The sequence below is a fragment of the Lasioglossum baleicum genome, chromosome 9, assembly GCF_051020765.1.
Source record: "Lasioglossum baleicum chromosome 9, iyLasBale1, whole genome shotgun sequence".
Lineage (NCBI taxonomy): Eukaryota > Metazoa > Arthropoda > Insecta > Hymenoptera > Halictidae > Lasioglossum > Lasioglossum baleicum.
The window spans coordinates 15438709-15459434 of record NC_134937.1 but is presented as its reverse complement, the minus strand read 5'-3'; the positions used below and the strand labels follow the sequence as shown (position 1 = coordinate 15459434).

At 37.0% G+C, this 20726-nt stretch overlaps 1 protein-coding gene across 12 annotated transcripts in view; it reads left to right on the top strand.

The window, feature by feature from the left end:
• Positions 1-20726, top strand: part of Ets65a (DNA-binding protein D-ETS-3) — a 94873-nt gene that overhangs the window by 176 nt on the left and 73971 nt on the right. Inside the window, exons 1-3 of one of the 12 annotated variants that reach the window (XM_076429644.1) lie at positions 4795-5531; positions 6837-7343; positions 11764-12059. In XM_076429644.1, coding sequence (XP_076285759.1) covers positions 7279-7343; positions 11764-12059 — 361 coding nt within the window. In that variant the 5' untranslated portion in view covers positions 4795-5531; positions 6837-7278. Of the gene's footprint in view, positions 1-4793; positions 7344-7368; positions 7513-11763; positions 12060-20726 lie in introns of those variants that run through there. The other 11 variants (XM_076429643.1, XM_076429642.1, XM_076429641.1 and 8 more) reach the window with 11 other exon arrangements.

The window sequence follows — 20726 nt, the reverse complement described above, 5'->3', positions numbered from 1 at the left end:
CGCTTTCAGCTGGTTTTTTCGACGCGTCCGTGTGAGGTGTACCGGTCGTTTGATACGGTTGAGGATGATGTTTGTTTCGTAGCTTTAGTGTGATAATGTTTTACACCAAATGCGATTAACCGCATTTATGAAATGATTTAGAAGTTCTGAGCTCTCCGAAAATCATACTCATCTTCAGTGTTGAAATGTTTTAGTAAATGCAACACAGACCACATTTGTGAAATCTCAAAATAATTTACCAGATAAAATTGTTGAACTGTTCGAATATTATCCTGTATGCTATGAGTTGTGGGGTATATGAAATAAATTTCAATCTTTAATCAGTCTTTAATTAAACTTTGAGATTGTGAACGCCACATTTGCGTGGCGGTGGTAGCGAATGTGTTAAGGGTTGAAAACTGTTGGTGATGGTTTGGTTTCTTGTGCTCAAAATATGAAATGATTCAATTCAATGTTGATTTTACTTTAACGTTGATCCTTGGCATTACGATTGTTTATATTTCAATTCATATGGTGTAGGCTTGTTTGAGCTTGTTTGTTATAACGTCGTACACTAGTGAGAAATATAGAAAAGTATTATACAACCAGTATATACTTCAGCATCAAATTTAGGGATAAGTGTCACCGAAAGTAGTCATTCGGGCATTCTCGTTGCTCATAAAGTAAAACAATTCGAAAGTTGTATGTCAGAAGTGTCTAGTCATTGCAGTGCTCCTCTTCCTCCATAAATAATTACTATACTTTTGATAATAACAATGTACCAAAATTCTCGAATGTAGATGAAACCTGTTTAAACAAGTTCACGAAGTTTCATAAAAATATATCGCGTAGTTCTCTAAAAAAGAATTCTGAAAAACTGGAAACATCCACAGAGAGAACACCATTATTATTTCAAATTATTCCAAATTCTTTCTGGATAAAATTTTTTATACAATATGTTCCGAAATTAACCTAACTCAGGCGTAGTCACATTGGGTCTTTTATGTCCAGGACTATTTTTTAACTTTTTCAAAAAACCAAAAAATTCTAAGATACTTACTCAATACTGTTTTCAATAAAAAAATTTTACTGATTCACTTCAAGAAAATGAGCCCTTCCCCCTTTGACAGTATTTAAAAGTGAAATTTTTGCCTAGACGTAAATAACCCTGAGCGCCCACAGATGGTTAATAAAATACGTTGCTAAAGAATGAAAGCATCCCAGTCCTTTTATCTATTAGGAAACAATAGAAAACATTATTGATATATTTGTAAGCTGTGGAAGTGATCTTTTAAGAATAATATTTCTCTAAAGATGTTTTTCAAATGCCAGATAGCAGCGATTCAGAGGTCCCCGGTGACCAAGCTGGTCGTACGTTAATCGTTCTCCGGTAAACCTTTCGATAACCGCGAAGCACCGTAAAAAAGTGGCTCGCTTATCATCGTCCTTTCTTCTTCACACACACTTTAGCGGCTTTCATCCGCGATACAGGGTCCACCCCCGCTCGGCCACACGCATGTCTCGCGAATTAACCACGCCGCGCATACATTCAACGCTAAATTACCAGGCGACCGCGCGTTCGCGATTTTTCCCGCCGTTTTTTTTTTTATTACTTCGTGTCTCTCTCCGTTGTCGTTATCCGTTTTTTTAACGCCTCGTAAATTCCGCCTACCTCCATCCGTCGTACTTTGTGATCCACCGACCGCCGGATGTTTATGCAATTTTCGAATCGTCGCGGGTAAAGCTGCGAAGAACGGGCATTAAGAGAAATCGATTTTCGTTGTCGATGCTGGCGGAAAAATAAAGCCACTTCCTTAGACGTTATTAATGGTCTGGATATGTGCCTATGAATCTCATCTGCTTGCTTCTCACGAATCAGGGATTGTTGGACACGGCTACAGCTGCTAAAGTTCTTCAGAAAAATAATAGTAAAACAAATAGTCGAATAAAATTCCAGTTCTTTTGCAAGGCTTTTAATCTTTTAGTATTATATATTTTATTATTATATAAATATTTGTTATTAAACACTATACAAAATTTCATTACTGAATTCTTACAAAGGGTTATTATTTTTTCAAAACGAAAAACACCCTTAGTCAATCTAAATTACCGTTTGGTAATATTGGGTTGGCAAATAAGTTTGTTCTACCATAAATGATTTATGGTAGAGATATAAACCGTTTGAAAATTCTAGAGAAAAGATCTTTTATTATTCTGCTATTCGTTTGAGAAAGTTTAATATTGTTTTATTAAAAAGCCCCTTTAAGATAATTTAATGCGATTCTATCGGAATTCGTTTTATCATTTACACGTATTTATTACGCGAGTATTCTATAATAATTAGGAAACACGAGATACGAGAAGTGAAGAAAAGTAGCGACATTTTGCCAGTGCTAATCATCAGGCGTAGTTACAAGTTGTCTTCAACCTGACTTAGGCATTTTGAACCAGCCCTCTCGTTCATTTTGCGCGATAGAATGGAGTTTGATGGGAAGTCTCAAGATTTCTATCTATCTTATTAAACTCGTTTTGCTCTCGCGTTAGCCCGTTTTAGAATCATCTACATACCGTGTACGCTCATTTTTGTCATTAAGGTATTCCTGTTTTCAGAGGAAGAACGCCTCGTTCAAGCAATATCGGTTTCATCGCTTTATTTTCTTCCATCCAGCGTCGCTCATCCCGGCCGCGTTTATGAAAATTGTTCTTCGTTCCCTCGTCGAACTTCATATTTCCGGTTTTTTCACTCGTGAAAGGTCTTTCTCGATAGCGAAGCGTCGATGATTCGCATCCGTGTCGGTGGAGATTCGAGGAATCAGTTATTCGTTCGTTAAACTGTTCGTGATCTCACAAATGTGGAAGAATGTTTAATCCTTAATCAACAACCGATTTTATGCACTCTGACACACAGTTTTATATTTTATTTCAGTGTACTCTAAAGGTTAGGCATTCTTCAATAGTTTGAGATTTTCTGGAATTTCATTAGAGACTCTTGAATATTTTAAACTTTGAAAGCTTTTCAAAGAATTCTGCATATTCTACAAACCTATTCCAAGGGTTATGAATATTAAGGACTCAAAAACTTCTGACACAGTTTAAAATTTATAAAACTTATTAGATTCTCAACGTCTCGTGCGTTTCGAAATACATCCTATTTTTAAGACTGGCAATATAATCAGAGATGTATAATTTTTACAAATTTTTAGGAACTTTAAATTATCTTTGGAATTCCAAGATTTATAAATCTTTCAAAATTGAAATATATCTGGTAAACGTTCAAGAATATCTGAACTTTGAATGTTGTTAATGTTGAATATTAACTTTTGACAAGTTCAAAATTGTTGTACTGTACATTGAACTTGATATCAACTTCATCTGCCAGTTTTTTCAGATACATTTAAGAAGTTAAAAAACCATTTCAAAATATTGTACCGATTACACATTGCACTGTGCAACCTTAAATGTTAATATACTAACTGATGAAAAGAATTTCAACTTGAAACCATTAGAAACTTCATTAAGATTTGATATGGGAATGATATTTATCCAAACAAGCTTATCTTAAGACCATTGAACCACCTCAAAGTACAAATTGTGGGATGTCGTTCGAACTGCTAAATAAATTAATGTAGTAGCGAACAGGTTATAAAAAAATTAAATCTCTTAAGCGAGACATCGGTGAATGTGAAGTACAATTGCTGCGTAAATTTTAACATGAAGAGCGCATTATAAATTGACAATAAATATCTCCTTTATTTTTAATGGCACAAAAAAATATTTATGGCATAATTTAAATGGTATCGACGGAGGAATATCATAGAAGAACAGTTTCTTTTGTCCGGTTATTTTTTCATAGTTTTTTCAAGGTCATCGTTATTTTTTATCGGGAAAACTTTTTTTTTATACCATCTTGTTAATGACTTAAGCATATTCAAATGTATTTTTCAGCCGCTATATAAGATGGAACAAAAAAAAGTTTTCCCAATAAAAAAAATAACGATGACCTTGAAGAAACTATGAAAAAATAACCGGGCAAAAGAAATTGTTCGATACCATTTAAATTATGCCATAAATATTTTTTAGTACCATAAATAAAGGAGATATTTAGGTGGCGTCCTTCAGCTGAGACACCCTGTATACAGTAGAACCTCGATTATCCAGGCTTCCGATGTTCGAATTCTTTATCTCGTCTGAATACTTTCCACGAAGAATTAGTTTGCGTTAAACCAACCCATACGCTACACGATTTACTGTACACTTCAACACTGAAACAATATAATTGTTGTATATCCGACCAATCATGTTCCACTAATTAGCACGGATAATCGAAGTTCTACTTGTATGTTATATTTTCGTCTAATACGAATTATGTTGATTCACTGGTCACCCTATTCATTTTTGCGAGACACATAAGCTGCGCGATGTCCTGAGGGACTCGCGACTGTGACAAACGCAGACAATCCTGTACTCGAGAAAAGCGAGTAGGTCGATTTCCGACCGGATCGCAAATTCGGACTGGGATCCACAGTTTCGCGTTTTCTCCCTCTTTCGCATGAGTCGCGCGCGGCCGCGTCGTCCGCGACACAGCGCATTTAAACGGTGTGTGTAGGTATATGCGAGAAAGAGGGATAGAGAAAGAGAGAGGCAGGGAGAGTGAGTGAGAGAAAGAGAGAGAGAGAGAGAGAGAGAGAGAGAGAGAGAGAGAGAGGGAGGGACAGATAGAGAGATAGAGAGTTTAGATGAGGCAGGCAGAGAGGGGTTTCCGGCGAGCGTTAACAGAGTAACAGAGTGATGTAATGAGGCCCGGAAGCAGGCAATTTGCCGGCCGCGGCGGCCGCAGTTGCGCGAGACAACCTGCCCGTAGTACCTTCTTCTTTGATATCGGGTCCAGCCTCTTCTGGATCGGATATCTGGACGGTCCCCGTGTCGCTCGGCGATCACGGGTCAGCGAGAACGCGATCCCGTTCGCGGATCCCGCGATTTCTGCGACCCCCGCCCGCCGTTGATTGCTTTCGCGACGATCGACGCCTCGAGGATCGATTCCGCCGCGATCGTTCTCCAGAAACATTATATCAATCATTCCTCGGCTCATTCTTGATCCTTGCAACCCTGCCGAGAAGTTGTTCCACCAACTGAACGTCGCACATCCCGTGGAGAACGCCCGATCTCCAAGAAGTGGCGCGCGAGTCGCTAAGTCGCAGCGTCGAAGAAGCACGGTACCAAGATTGATCGAGCATGATTCTTGAAGTGTGGACTCCGTGTTGAAAATTTGGAGACGTTCTTTTTGATACATCAAGGATCTCGAGCAGATGAACACGCAGTGTATAATCGCGGAAGTGTACGAAACAAAGTGTGTGATCTCGGAAAGTTTGATTCTTGGATTGTGAATGTATTGTGGAAATGTACTTCTCAGTTGTTTGAAATAGAATTGATAATACGAAGAAGGGGATGAAATAGTTGACGATGAAGAATAGTGAATAAATAACGAGGATGAAATACTGGGATGAGATCGGATGAAATCTATACACGAAGAGATAGTGGTCCAGGGGAAAAGGGTGACTAGATCTTGATTATAGGACATGGTCGCGAGATGCGTGAACAATGCAGATAATACTGTGGCTACAATGATAGTGATCGGTGGCTGTGTATTATCGTAATTCGACTATTGATGATATTGTCTAACACCTACAGGTGATTATCAGCGTTTGATGGCTTGATTAAATTTTAGGTTGATTAATTCTATTCGAAAAGTGATTTGCTGAATAATCAACTCTTTTGTGGTAATTCTCGTTTGGAATTGAGATTATTGGGGAGCATGATTTGCAACGTCATCTTGACAAGTTCAATGAAAATATTTCCATCTTTTTATTATCTTTTTAGAATTGTTAAACCAAAATTAATCGAGTACCGACATAGCCAAATAAAAATTACCGATGTGGATCAAAACATATTTTTTCAAGCATCAATTCTAGTAATATTAATTCCTAATTATTAACGTATTGAGAAACATTTAGTTGCTTTATCTGATGAGCTACAATTCAAAAGTACTAACTAGGCACTAAAATTGCTCTAAAATAATTCATAGTAATTCATAATCATTCATAGTTAATATCAGACAAAATTGTCGCATAAATAAAAAAGATCCTCAACATTCAATAAACAAGTTTCCACTCTCTTAGGACCTAACAAAAATCATTTACAAATTTAATGGAATAAATCGCTTCCGAAAAAATTATTTTAAACACTAAATTTCGTTAAATCTTTAGATAAAAATTGTGATAATACAACAAACCTTGTACCATTATTGTTTAAACTCTCATCCTCCTCTCTGACACGAAGTTCTACAAAAATATGAAAATTATGTACCAATTATCAATTTAGTATCAAAATTGTCGTGTAAATAAAAAAACAATGCTTAGAATTTGAGAAACACTATAGTGTTCATCCCTAGAGAGAGAACTTCAGTGTTTTATCTTCTTCAAGTTTCAACTCGCAAAGATCAATCACAAATTTAAGACAACATCACAAATTTATATCTCTAGAATTTGCTTCTGTCTTGAAACTTGAAAAAGTCTCTTAAAACCTGATCGATCACAAAGGAACAATAAATCACTTCCAAAAAATACCTTGAACACTAAATTTTCCACAAATATTTAAATCAAAACAATTCTCAAGCAGAATATAACTTTCAGTATAACCAATAAATCAGTGCTGAGAAAATACTCGTGCCACCAGGTGCTAGAAAAATCTTTAAATCAGAATCGTGACGATAAAAGCAGCCTGCAGTGACGGCTCGTAAACCACGCAATAAATTGCAGGATCTGAAGCCATCGCTACGTCTCTTAAACTCCCTATTCCAGAATCTTAGTAAATTCGAGGACCGTAGGCGGCTAAAGAATCGGCAACGCAGTTTCGCGGAGTGCAGTGCTAGATCGGTGATAGAAAGACGATCGTGGAAAATCGCGTCGGCCATTAAACGGCCGGCTCTCGTTGACGGGACGCGGAAACCGTATACTTGCGGCCCGCCGGAGGTGCACCGTGATTATGTGACAGTTTTGTGAACGTGATTAAATTGACCTCGATACATTGTGGACATCCGCGCGTATCTGGCTAGCAGGCGCATTATTCGCGGCTGTTTGGCCGTTTCGAGTGAGAATATATATACCTGCATAAGCAGGATCCGACGGGGTTGCCGTCCACGGAAGAGATAATGCCTTGATCCCCCCTCTGATCGTGATCGAGAAAATCCTCTCTGCGTATTGGCAACCGTTCGAAGGGTGAACCGCTCGTCGAAAACGATCGATGATCGGTGTGTTCGGCGTGCAGCTCGCGTTTTATCGTGGAAATCGTCGCGACGACCGCACCAGGTAAAACCTCTCCGCCATTCTTATTCTGGTCATTGTGCGCGTCCGGTCGGGGAAAATAATTTATGCAACTTGCCGGAGGAAGCGGTAGATTTCGCGGCTCGAAAGGAGAGACGAGGAGAGGATCTTTTGTGGGTCGGCGTTTTATTATGCGCACCGATTCGGCGCGAGGGTGGGTCACTTATTATTATCAGCTTGATTTACGTCAATATTATTGTCTGCAGAAGAATAGATTCGAGGCGCGCGGCTTCAATGCCGACGGAAAATGGGTGACGCGATTTTTAGAGAGACTCCCGAAATTCTTGGGAAGTCTTCGAGATTTTCAACTTCTTTTCGTTGCGGGATTTTAGTATCGTTCTTGTTACTATTGTCCGAACGATTAACCCCTTGCCTTACGATTTAGTTTACGATTTCAGTGATTAAAACTTTTCTTGTAATTCTTAATTTCCTAAAAATGGAGAAACTTTATGTCTATTGTGTACGCCTTTATGTTCCCCAATAGCTCTACATTAACAAAACCAAAATAGAATTTTATTTCGATTCAAAGGAAATTATTAGCGTACATATCCATTAGACTCTGTTCAGAATCTTCATCGCGAGTCTGACACGATATTATAAGGCAAGAGGTTAATACGATCCCAGACACAGTTCCCTGACTTTTTGACTGGGTATATCGATATTTGGAATTCGAATTTTTATTAAAGGGAGCTTTTCGAGCTTTCTACAGTCTAATTTTATCCCTGATTCTGTGGAAAACAATGTGTTAGAGAATTTATTTCTCTTGATACACACTGATATAAACTGTTCAAATATGCTTTGGAAAATTCATAATTCAAATAAAATAGTTTAAATATGTAGTATCGATAGCGAATCAAAGTTTCTTGACAAGTCTAACTATTTTGTTTGTTATAGTATCGAGACTTTATTTTGCATGGACAATAGGTTGCGGATTTTATGCATTTACAACAAAAATGTATACGTCGAACACAAAACTGAAAAGTCATTAACAGAATTAAAGGATGTTGTTATATTATTTTCGACTTTTCAAGATGTGATCAAAAGAGAAAATGCATTCTTCTTAATCCTCGATTTCTTATAATTGAATTGCAAAATTTTATTTTGTATAAAAATCCACAGCTCTTTCATAAATTATTAAAAAATCATCTCACTTCTCTAAAATATTCTCAAAACATTATGTATCGTCGATTGTATTTTTAATTTAACTGGATATATCCTGCCAGTAGAAGATACTTTAAGATACCATGTTCAATAAATTGTTACTATGAAACAAGTACGTTTAGATTCTTTAAAAATTATAGATTAAAATTGACGTAAATCTGTGATTTATAGACGAAGATATAGAAATGATTGTTTAGTTGTTTGCTCCCCAAAGCACATCATAAGAATGTCAACGTACTAAGCTTGGAAAAGAATCTACGAGCTACAACCAAATAACTTTTGTCCCGAGTATGGTTACAGTTTGAAAGTTTTTCGGATTGATCTCGCGAAAAGATCGGATCGGTTCCGAATCCATGCAAATCCCTTTCCGGTATCACTTTCGGAACTCTGATGGACGAGATAAGCTGGAGGCCGCGTCGATAAAATGTAGATCAGCAGGCAGATGCACGACGGACGGCTAAATTACGAATAGATCGATTACAAGTTCCTGGTTGTTACGTGCACGTAATCCGCCTCCAGTTAGTCGTTAATTCGCCGATATCTCCTCGGGCTCTTCCTTCCACGCGACGATCGGGATTCTGGTTGCGAAGCGATGTTCCAGGCTGCTAGAGCCTCTGGAAGTAACAATTACTGGAGAACCTCGGTAGCTTGAAATTTGCAACTTCTTCGCTTACACTTCGACATCTTCGTGTGTGTGGCAGTCGGTCTTCTCTACCAACAAGATCTAGATTAAATTCGGATAAATGTCTCTTCTACCGCTTTTTCGTTCTTCAAGCTAGGGATATCCTCCGAAACTTATTCTGAACCTACCCATTCTGTTTGCATCTAATTAAAAATATATTTTTATATTTTAAGTGATATTCCTCAAGTCGAAATGAAAATTCCACAAAAGTTATGGGTCATTCTTTCGTCAAACGCTGTTTTCATTAATAAAATGTAGAAGGAAATCGTTCGTATCATAAATTATAATGTAGTATGCTTTATTTAAAAAATCATTCTAACATCCCTCATAAAGAAAGTGCCCACTGTGAAGGAACGTTCACAAAATGAAACATAATAACTAGATTGCGGATCTTCATCTAACAAACAGGGATGAAATATGAATTTCGTTAACGATTTTTCCAAATTAAAAGTAATATATGGTTATTTAATTTTTTCATTTTTATCCATAAAAGTGCAATCTAAAGATATGAAGCAACTTTTAATTGATCTTGTATATATCGTGAAAATGGCGCCACTTTTACGGAATGGAAGAAGAAGGCAACAAGAAGCAACGAAAGGTCTTACGAGCATTCGGAAATCAAAGAAAGAATTTGCGGAGAACAATGAAAATTGCCCGTTATAATTTTTGCCAGTAAATCCACGGGTGTGAGAAAATAGTTTCCAGCCTGTTCGATAAGTGTTTCGAAAGACCTCATAATGGTAGCGCACAGTGATATTTTTCCAAAAGAAAATCGTTCCTAGTAACCGATTATGGAAAATGATAGGTTCGAGAAAATACTGTTTCATGTATGCATGTACGCAGACGCGGTCCCGTCCACTATGTAATGTATTCACCGCTTGAATCGTAAGCAAGAAAGTTTCTTGCGCACACGCTCACTCGATTTAATTCGATCGTGACTTTACCGGATGCTTCGAGGGTCCTTTAATGATCCTTAACGACGCTGCCTACTGTACGCAAGTGCTGTCACGGGTTCAAGTAACTCACACTTGCTCCGTTAGCACCGTTCATTGTCTGCGGATTACATTTTTCGCTTTGTGATCCGCCGACTCGACGAAGATTTGCGAGTGGGTTGTTGATAGTGTTCCTCGGATATTAAGAAACGATGCTTCTTGAGAACACACGAGTTTCCAAGATCAATTAATACAAGAGAAATTAAATAAAGTTTGCCAATCTTGAAACTGCATTAAGAAACTTTGCATTTTCTCCCCAACAATTTTCCGAGTAGATAATCATAATAGTAGTAAGCTAAGCAATTTATGCTGATGTTGGCTTGCTAGATTGCCCTTTTGTAATTTCTGTAAGGATTTCTGCTACAGAAAGTTAATTACTAATTGTGGAGATTATACCTCCATTTACAAATATAGAACAGACGAAGAAAAAAAAGAACACATACACACAGAGAGAGACTCTTGATATATTTTATATTTATTTTTGTATTCATTCCTTCTTGTATTATTTTATATTTTTGAATTACTGAGGCATATTAATATCTTTAGGAAATTTTTATATTTTGTTAAAAAAAATTCTGTAAAAAATATTATTTTGTGAAAAAAAATTCAGAATATTCTGCAAAAATGTACAAGATAAAATAGTAAAATAAAAGAAATAATTATGAAATGTGTATATTGGCAGAATATTCGTCTATTTTTGTATATTTGAGCACATTGTAGTATATTAGCCTAGTTTTTTAAATAACCTATTCTAGTATATGCCAGTACATATATTGAACTATGTACATTCTATTAAATTCTAGTATACCCTAGTATATTTGAGTATATTCACGTATATTCTAGTACATTCTAATTTAAGATAGTATATTCTAGCATAATCTGGTATATATTTGTGTAAAAACGCGCTGGCAGGCTCTACTGAGCGTAGCGTTGGTGTCGCGCCGCGGAAAAACAGTGAACAAGAGTAAGAGCAGAAACTGATTTAATTTAACTCACTTATTCAGCCGTAAATGCACTTGCTACTTCGAAGTGTTTGTAACTGAGCCATTCGTACACAAACTGCACAGCTAACTTCAGGTATACGGCACTGCCGAAAAAGTCAATGATCCGAACTTTCACTTTCAGCTTCACTTTCTTATCAATAAATAAATCCTATGTTCATTTCACAATCACAGCGTAAAATTTTTCCGCGTTCACGATCATTGTTTACATTTGTTAACATAGCTATATACTAACAACAATTGCAATGTCACAACACCAATGTATTATTTTGAACTTGTTAAAATGATTAAAGTAAGAATGAAATATTTTTGGATACAATTATTTTGCATAAAAATCCGCAGTCTAGTGGTTAGTTTCAATATCACTATTAAAAATACACGTATTCCAGAATATTTTAACATAATGTTTAACATAATGTAATGCAGAATATTTTAACATAATAAAATTGTTTCCTAGTTCTGAACTTTATAATGTAACCTTTGTAAAATGAAAATGGTGGACATTAGGAGTGACGTATTCAAAGCTACGGTTTCGATGGGTTGGTTAATTCGTTGTTGTTGGTTTTCAGGGGCTCTTTGGTGATGTACGACAGCGCTAGCTGTTCGTACGCAGGTGCGCTCGAGTTAAAGGGAGCCTCCGGAGCCGGAGCCGCGGCCGCGGCCGCAGGTGTAACCGCGGCCGGCGTCAAACAGGAGAATTGGCCGTACCGCGGTCTAACCTGCGGTAGCACCTTCCAAAGGCTCAAAGAAAGCGTCGATAAAGCTAAACAGGCTCTGGCCGATCGCGGTGGCTACCTGTCCGGAGCTTTCTCGCCGCCTCCACGTGCCAATCCATCCGCCATTTCGCCAACCGCCTCCATCACAGGTAAGTGCAAACCGCACACCTTTATCAATCGCCTGCAATTTTCCTTTTTACGTTACCATCGTTGGTAGTATATTCCTATTCTTGTGTGAATGAGTACATTAAGACATTGGTACATTGTAAACTGATAAAATTGGACAAAATCTAAAATTATAAATAATTAACTATTGTATTCTATGACCTTGCCCAGTAGCATCTTTTCTATATTTATGTTACATTTAATATGAGAGTTCGGTAAGCGAATTTTTCAAAGGAACTACAGTAGGATCTCGATTAACCGGTTTGATCTGGATAAATTACAAACAGCCCGGATAAATTAAAACTTGATGGACAATCGAGACCTGAGGGAAATAATTAAAATGTATACATTATATTCCAAAATAAATTTTTTATTTTTGAAAATTTATTTCCATTCATAATTTAATCATATTTAAACGCATATTTGTTTATAATCGGTATCCGGTTAATCGAGGTCCAACTGTATTTCTTATACAGGCTAATTCAACTCCAATTGATTTCTAATATGAATGTTGTTATTTATTAAATCGTGGATCTTTCCGCGAATTGAAATGTTTCAAATCCCTTCTTCCGTGAGGGAATTAATCGGTAACCAGTGCCTATGGAAATTGCATCTGAATTTTACAAAATATATGATCATAAAAAATGTACAATTACTGTACTGCATTCATTTATGCAATTCCAGAAGAAATGTTGGGGTTAACTCCACTCTCACGTGAAAGGGGAATAATATTTCCACTTTTATGACAGAAAGAATGAAACAAAAACCCATTTAATAAAGTAAAAGATAGAAAGTTTGCGTGAAACTTCAACAGAGTTTTTATCGTTTCATGTGTTTTAGTCGGTTTATATGGGTTAGATTTAGTAATAGGATTTACTCGCTGCACCTCGCCCATTCACAGTGTACATATTCGTTTCACTGTGTGTGTACACCTCTCTCGATTTACACGATATTTTTTTATTCGCGGTTTTTATTTCTCGCGACATCAATTTACATGGCGAAAAACACTTTTATTCTATTGTGAATACACGGATCCTAGTAAATCAATAACCACGAAATTTTGCAGCCAGTCATATTCCCTGTAAATACTTTTATCGTATACACGTTTAGATTTTTTATTTCTTCGTACATAAAATTTCTTGTCACTTATTCTACTTCTTAATTGTTTGCTGATTTTTAGCACATGAATATGAGCCCTACAAAATTCTTCAAAATCAAAACATTTAATTAATGATATTAACACTGTGCGTTAAAGTTTGCAACCTAAAAATCTGAATAAAATTCTCTATATTCAAATATATAGAAAACGCGATTAAAAATCAGCCGAGAAAATAAATTTTACAGTAAATGCGCAAAACAGTTATTTGAAAATAGGAACATATGCATATATAGTTTTCTAAAAATCTAAATTAATTCCTTAGTTTCTTAAATTAACATCTACACTTGATGCAAGAATAATGTGATCTACATATGTATGACCAATATGGCAGTCAACGTGTTGATCAAGAGCATTAAAATTGATTCATAGGTTTCTTTAGCTAATTATTAGCTTACATGTTTGCTCTTATTCTTGCTACAATATTATCGCAGTTTCAGGAGAAGTACTCTTCGAGTCACTCAATTTGCTTTATTTACTCGCGAACAAATTTCAGAATTCCTTGGCTCACTGTTGTACATTTATCTCATCCTCACCTCGCATTTAGTCCTGTTGCACGCAACAAAAGCAACGTTGTTATAATGATCGTGAACGCAGAATATCCGCAGTCCGATAATTACAGACCAATTCGGAACCCGTTCCTCACCTAATGGAGGACGTTCCGTGAACGGGCCCCGACGCTGCTGTCGATACGTCGATGAAATTGCGATAATCGAAGGCTGCCTGGAATAATAATCCGCGAACGGCACGCGGTCACGCGACCTTATTTTTCCACGGGCGAGTTCTGGACGGTCGTCGTTTTAAAAGGCATCGTGTGGTCAAGATCGCGCGCGGAAAAGAATGATTCCTTTTTTCCTGCCTGCGGCGATCGCGGGCCAAGCTGCTGTTGGACACGCATCGAAGTCGGACAAGTTAACCTGGCCAGAACGTCGTTTCCGATGGTAACCGGGGGTCACGCGAGCACGCGTGGAAAAGCACACACGCGACTCGATTACAAGCAAGCTCGTGTGGGCCCGGAATCGTTAAGCGAGGAGGCGAGATAGGAACGCCGAGAAAAAATTCCTTTGAAACGTCCAACGCCACTCTTCAAAACGTATTTCACTGTCCAGTCACTAACAAATAGACTGCGGAGTTTTATGCAAAATAAAAATTTTATTCTTCTTTCTCTCTAACGACTTCAATATAACTTAGAAATAATACATCCATATTTTTAAATTCTTCTTATCTTTCTATTCTTCCAAATTGCACCCACTCATTTTTGTTATAAATGCATAAAATCCGTAATCTACTAATAAGCAGCTTTTATAGATTTTACGTGCAGACACATTAATATTATTAATAAATTCATAAAATCTGTAATCTAATGTGTGTAACGTCATCGGATTACGGATCTTTACGTAAAAGAAAAATTGTCTGTATCAATTGGAATTTCTTCCTTCAATAATAGTGATAAGTTAGGGATAATATATCGACATTCTGAAATTTTTTATGATTTCTGCAATAAATGCATAAAGTCCACAGTCTAAGATAACGTTGGTCATATAAAAAGAAACAGGCACTCGTGTGTCGTCTCTGAAAAGTTAAAAAATGTTTTTCCTAAATTTGTTTCTAAATGAAATATGACAATTTCTTTGACGAATATCTTTTTGGATTAACGGTGGTCCCGATTTAAAATGCAGATCTTCAACCGAAACATTATAAATTTTTATTGTTATAATATAATAACTAGTCGTAATTTATCGTGTGTGCAAAACTTGTATATAAAAAGATCTAGTAGTACTTTCATTATATTTTTGCAAAATTTTCCTTATTCCGATTTTTCTAAAGCAACTTACAGAAATCGGAGTTTGCATAAAGATCCACAGTCTAATAATTATCCTGTACCCAAGTTAAAAGAATATTCTTTCTATCCGAAGAGAATATCTTCAATGTGCTTATCAATTTTTTCATTTCATTTGGCGAACGCCACACGTGCATGCAATCATTCCAGTTATAAATACATTGCTTTATTCCTACGACATATACACAGGTCTGCAAAATACGGTACAATAAAAATGCTAATGAAGATATAGTAAAGCTCATGTGAGTTGCAATCATCTAAGAACATTAAGAGGTGAAATAAATCTTTGTTGCCTGGATGATGAATGAATGTAACGTTCGGTAATAATTCTGTCATGCATGTCGTTCCAATTTTCATTCTTCATGCGGTATAATGTGTTTGGAAAATTCGTTCTGCATTCGATACGACAAGCTATAAACACGCGTAATTATCACCGCGCGGCCATGAAAGAAATCAGGTGGTAGAAATCGACCGCAATCGAAAGGTTAACGTGATTGGCCAGCACAATTGCCCTGAGTCACTCCTTTTCTCACGGCTTTAACGGATTCAGGGATCTAATCAAACGTTTCCATCTTGACGTTTCTCGTGATCGCACGTAGTAATTTTAGCACTTTTCTCACGTTGTTAGTTGCCTACAGGCCGTGTTCGCTCGTGTCACGGTGAATAGGCTTGACACCATAAAAACTATTTCAAATGGGGTGAATGCTCCAATTTCGATGTAAAAAATAATATAGCACAGTTCAGTACAATCTAACTGAACTAGATACATTTGCGTAAATCCAAAAAGGTAATTACTTTCTGATAAAAATCGACAGGGGGGTTGAAACTTTTCCAACGGAAATACTTCGTTATAATATTCATAGAACACCATTTGACCAACTGCTTTCATTTTTCAAATCCTAAAATGCTTCTCAATAACACAGAAAATTAAGAAACTATATTATTTGAGTAATTACTTACTGATAGAAAATGGTAGGGGTTGAAATCTCTTCAGAGAGAAACAGAATTTTTGAAAGAGAAAATTTGATCAGAAAACTTCGATCACCGAGTTCATTCTCTTTTCAATCATTTTTAATTCTCAATTTGATAAGAAGATTCTAGCCCCCAAGAGGGATGAAAATTACTTTATTAAATGTACCTCTTACATTTGTATACTTGCAAACATGCAAACTGCTATAATACAGAAATATTCATAAAAGTCAATTACATTTTCCTACATTTTTCAACCTAAATAAATTACAGCCTCACCCTTTTAGTAAACAAGTTATTGAACATGTTGAATGATAGGAACATCCTAATTTAATTTGAACAAACCACCTCTTAAATGAAGTTATAAATGAACTGCGAATTTTTAAAATATAAATGTTCTAAGTCGACCGAAAAAAATAGAGGTCAGATGGAACGTATTTCTTTTTTCAATAATATTCTCGAACTCTTCTAATGTTTTCAGAGTTCTGTTTTTCACTCATCCATTTTTCTCATAAATTCCTGAAATCCTCGATCGAGTTATAAAGAATCTTACGAAAAGCCAAAAAAAATTACAAGTACACTATTCCCAAAAAATCCAGCGAAAACAGCTTTCGAAGTAGTTTAAGCTGAGAGCTTCTCCAGGAACGGCACCGGAGCAGCAGAGTTCCAAGATGCATGCCATCGACCTGGCCCGATAAAATAGAGAAAAGAAAGGGGAAAAAGGCGGGAGGAAAACGGGAATGAAAATCTCGGGCGCGATAATTTGTCAGCCGGTGCCGGCCGCGATACCGGCAGCCTGACTGTTGCTCTTCGTTGTCGCCGATTTCCGATTGTTTTTTTAAAGCGCCGGTCGCCGAGGACATTAATTACCCGGCCAGTGTAAATCACGTTATCTACCGCCCACGCCCCCGGCGCGATGGCTTGTGGGGGTTTGGTGCGGGGTCGGTAAAGGGGAAGAGGGGGTGGCGAGTCACGGTGCAGCGTCGGGGGTGCGTTGCACGAGGGTTGCACCGCTGCCAACTGAGCAAAACGGTCGTCGACTGCTTTCCACGACCACACCAATATCCTGCTCGTTCCTCGGAAATTTATCGGCTACGGGCTCTGCAAACTTTCCACGGTTTTCCATCTTTTCGAAGAGTGCGGGATGGGTCGCGTAGTTTTCGTATTTCGGAGAACGGTCTCCCATGATGCATCTTCTTTCAAAGTGATTTTTGATAATTGCATCGCTTCGTTGGTACTTGCTTAGAAAGTTTCATCGTGGCGACATTTTAGATTCGATTTAGGGGTTGAAATCTCCTTAGCTGGACTTATGATCAAAAAGCTTCGATAAAACTTCTATAAAACACATTAACTTATCGAAGATTGTTACGCTTGTTTCATGTAAGCCACGATAATATTATATATTATTGTTTTATTTAATTGCGGTTGAATTCTTGAGTATTAAACCAAACGGATAAAAAGTTGATTTATATTTTTAGTCTAAACGGCTCAATTAGATTGAGAATGTTATGCAATAATAAATGAGTAAATGAAACATGAAATAGCAAAAGCATGTTTCAGGAATTTATTCAAGCAAGAAATATTATTTTCCGCAATTTTTATTTCTTATTACGGATGCACACAGAAAATCTTTATTTTGCATACCAATCTGCACTTTATTTATCATCCAAGGAAGTCGATGTTGTAAACGAGCACCGTGTCCTATGATTCATTTCACTGCTACTATTAATGAAGCTTTGTCTCAGATGATTTCTTGTAAGAAATAGAAACTTTTTATTTATCACATATCGTTTATTCAAGTCGCTAAATATAGACAATAAAAACGTAGAATTTTATTTCCGTTCGAAATTATCGCGACGAGTCCAACTCAATATTATAGTAAAAGGGGTTGAAATATCCATCTTCAAATAAAATACTCGCAAAATACTCTAGAAGTTAAAGATTAATAGACCTCTAGAAAACGCGAGTCAAAGCGAACCTTAGAAAAAGAATTCCTCACAAAATATTTATTTAATCACCCAGAGAAAACTCACCCCCTTTGTTCTAACTTTTCTTTCATCGCCGAACAATACACAATGAGCACAAAATTAGACTCTATAACGATCAAGACACGAAGACGAAATCCCAACAACATACTGAACATTTTATACAGTGAAAGCTTCTCGATGGAGAGACCAAAAAATTCACCCGATGTTTTTACGTCTGTCACAGAGGAAGAGAAAAAAATATTCATCGATCGCGAGTTATCACCGGGTCTCGGGGTAACGCGAAAGCGTCTCGAGCAGCCGAAAAGTTTTTTTACCGGGGAGATCGTCTGTCCCCGTGCAAGATGGTGGGTCGATGATGGCGGCGTAGTCGCGAAAATGTTGGATGACAAGGGAGGAGGAGCGGTTAGGGGTTAGCCGGGAACGTATCCATGACGACCGACCGCCCCGCGAATCGCCACCCTCGGAGAATCCCGGATGCACCCCTCGGCATCCCAGCATCCCTCCTGACGGTGGTTCCCTACCCTCTGCAACCCTCTGCAACCCTCTCTGGCTTGAGGTTCGCTCTATCTGACCCTATACGCGGCCCTCCGCGTGCTTCACGCTCGACCACTTTCATTTTAAGTCGAATCGTTCTGTGTCGGCTATCTACAGGCTGTTCCAACTAGAAACGCGAAAAAAATTCTTAAAAATGAACATAGTAACAGCTCATTTCGGCCTCTTTAGCCTACAAATAGATTGGATAATTATTTTTACTCATTTATCTAGACCTCTTACAATTATACACTGAACTATGACACCTACAGCTTAACCTTAACTTTGGTATTTTTTTTTTGTTGCCCATTTTGCTTTTCTAGTTTCCCTAACCATTAACTGAGTTCACGTGTCGAGTAATACGTGTCTTTATTGGATAAAACCATGTGTTATAGATGGACCACCCTGTATATCTTCATTTGTGCCTTTCTCATTTCAGTTGGATTTCAGTATCAAGTTTAATTTATATTAGCATTCTAGGAATCTATGCGTATATTTATATATATATATATATATATATATATATATATGCTGTACTTGTATTTTATATTTATTTATGCGCCGTCGCATTTAGTCACATATTATGAAACGCCCTGTATTCACATTATTTTGATAAAAGTTTGTCGATGTTCTTTATGATCAATGTTTTAGCATTCAAAGTATTTATGCTGCACTTGTCACATTTAAGCAAATATTATGAAACATCCTGTAGTTACATACATAATGTAGATAAAAAATTGTGCATGTTCTTTATGGCGAGCATTGTCTCAACGACTACAAGAATTATATGAAATCGAGGTAATTTAATCAGGAAACAAAACCTGTAATAAGAAAATTATAACTTTCAAGTCTGGGCAAAAAATTCTGTTACCCAAATGCAGATGAAACTAGAATCAATGTATTATTAACAACATACACTATTTTTTAATTAAACAAAATGGAAACACGTGCAAAGTCACTGACTGAAGGCTTTTAGAACGAAGTCGTGATCCGAATGATTTTTTAATTGCCACTAATTAAAGATGGAGATTTAGCGGTTCGAGTAAAGCAATAATTATGGAATTAATCAACGTATCACCAGCGATGTTCCATAAATATCCGTAGGAAAGTAGTTTGACGTTGAGCGGATTCGTTTCGTGCTTGATCGGTCCATTATAACATGTCGGATATTGTGTCAGTGTGTCCGAGGGCGGTGCATGTATTTAATGTTCGCCGGTCGAGCACCATCCCGCCTTGTTTGCGCTGGTAATTGATGTTTGACAAAATGAGGTGACGCGCATGCCGACAACGTGCTGTTTGCTTGGCCGCACGGTGGTTAGCCCTTTTAAAGGCTCGCAGGACTTACGCTACGCGTTCGATCGTGCACGCTCGACTGAACTAGGACTGAAGACACGAGACACACCTACAGCTCGTTACAGAACCTATGGTCCATTCTATTCCAATCAACATACGCATTTCTAACGTTACCTTTGACCATACTACACTGCTGTACACAATATTGCCCAATCTGCGAACATTCGTGTAGGAGATGTACAGGTCGATTCACAATTGGAGAGACAAATTTTTCCGACATAATAGTACTCGGATAATTTGTTCAGGAAGTAAGAGCGTAAGATGTGAACGTTGATCAAATATTGCACACTTTAAAGGTTTGTATTAAATATTGAAAACTTCAAAGGTTTGTATTAAATATTGCAAACTTTAAAGGTTTGTATAAGGGTAGATTTATACTGGAGCGGTGAGCATATCGATGATAGCGGCGCGGTGAAAACAAACCAACATTCGTGACAACATTTCGACACATACTAAAGAAAAAGTATATATGTATTTTCTTTGTTTTTCTTATTTTTTACCGCACAGCTCATCTCGCTGCTCCACTATAAACCCATACTTAGATGTTGCAAGTTGCAAACTTTGAGTCACTTTATCAGTTGGTATATTGAAACGAAAATTCGTATTGGGTTCTTAAGATGGATGATTAGAAATATCTCTATTCATATCGAAAAGAAATGGTACATTGCTTAGAAAAAATAAATATCAATATACACACAATAGATGTGCAGGTCATATCAAAGTTGTAAGACTAATTTAAATGACAAAGTTGAATCCTACTTAAATACAATGATAATTTAAACACATGTTCTTAGGAACAAAGGTAAATGGATTT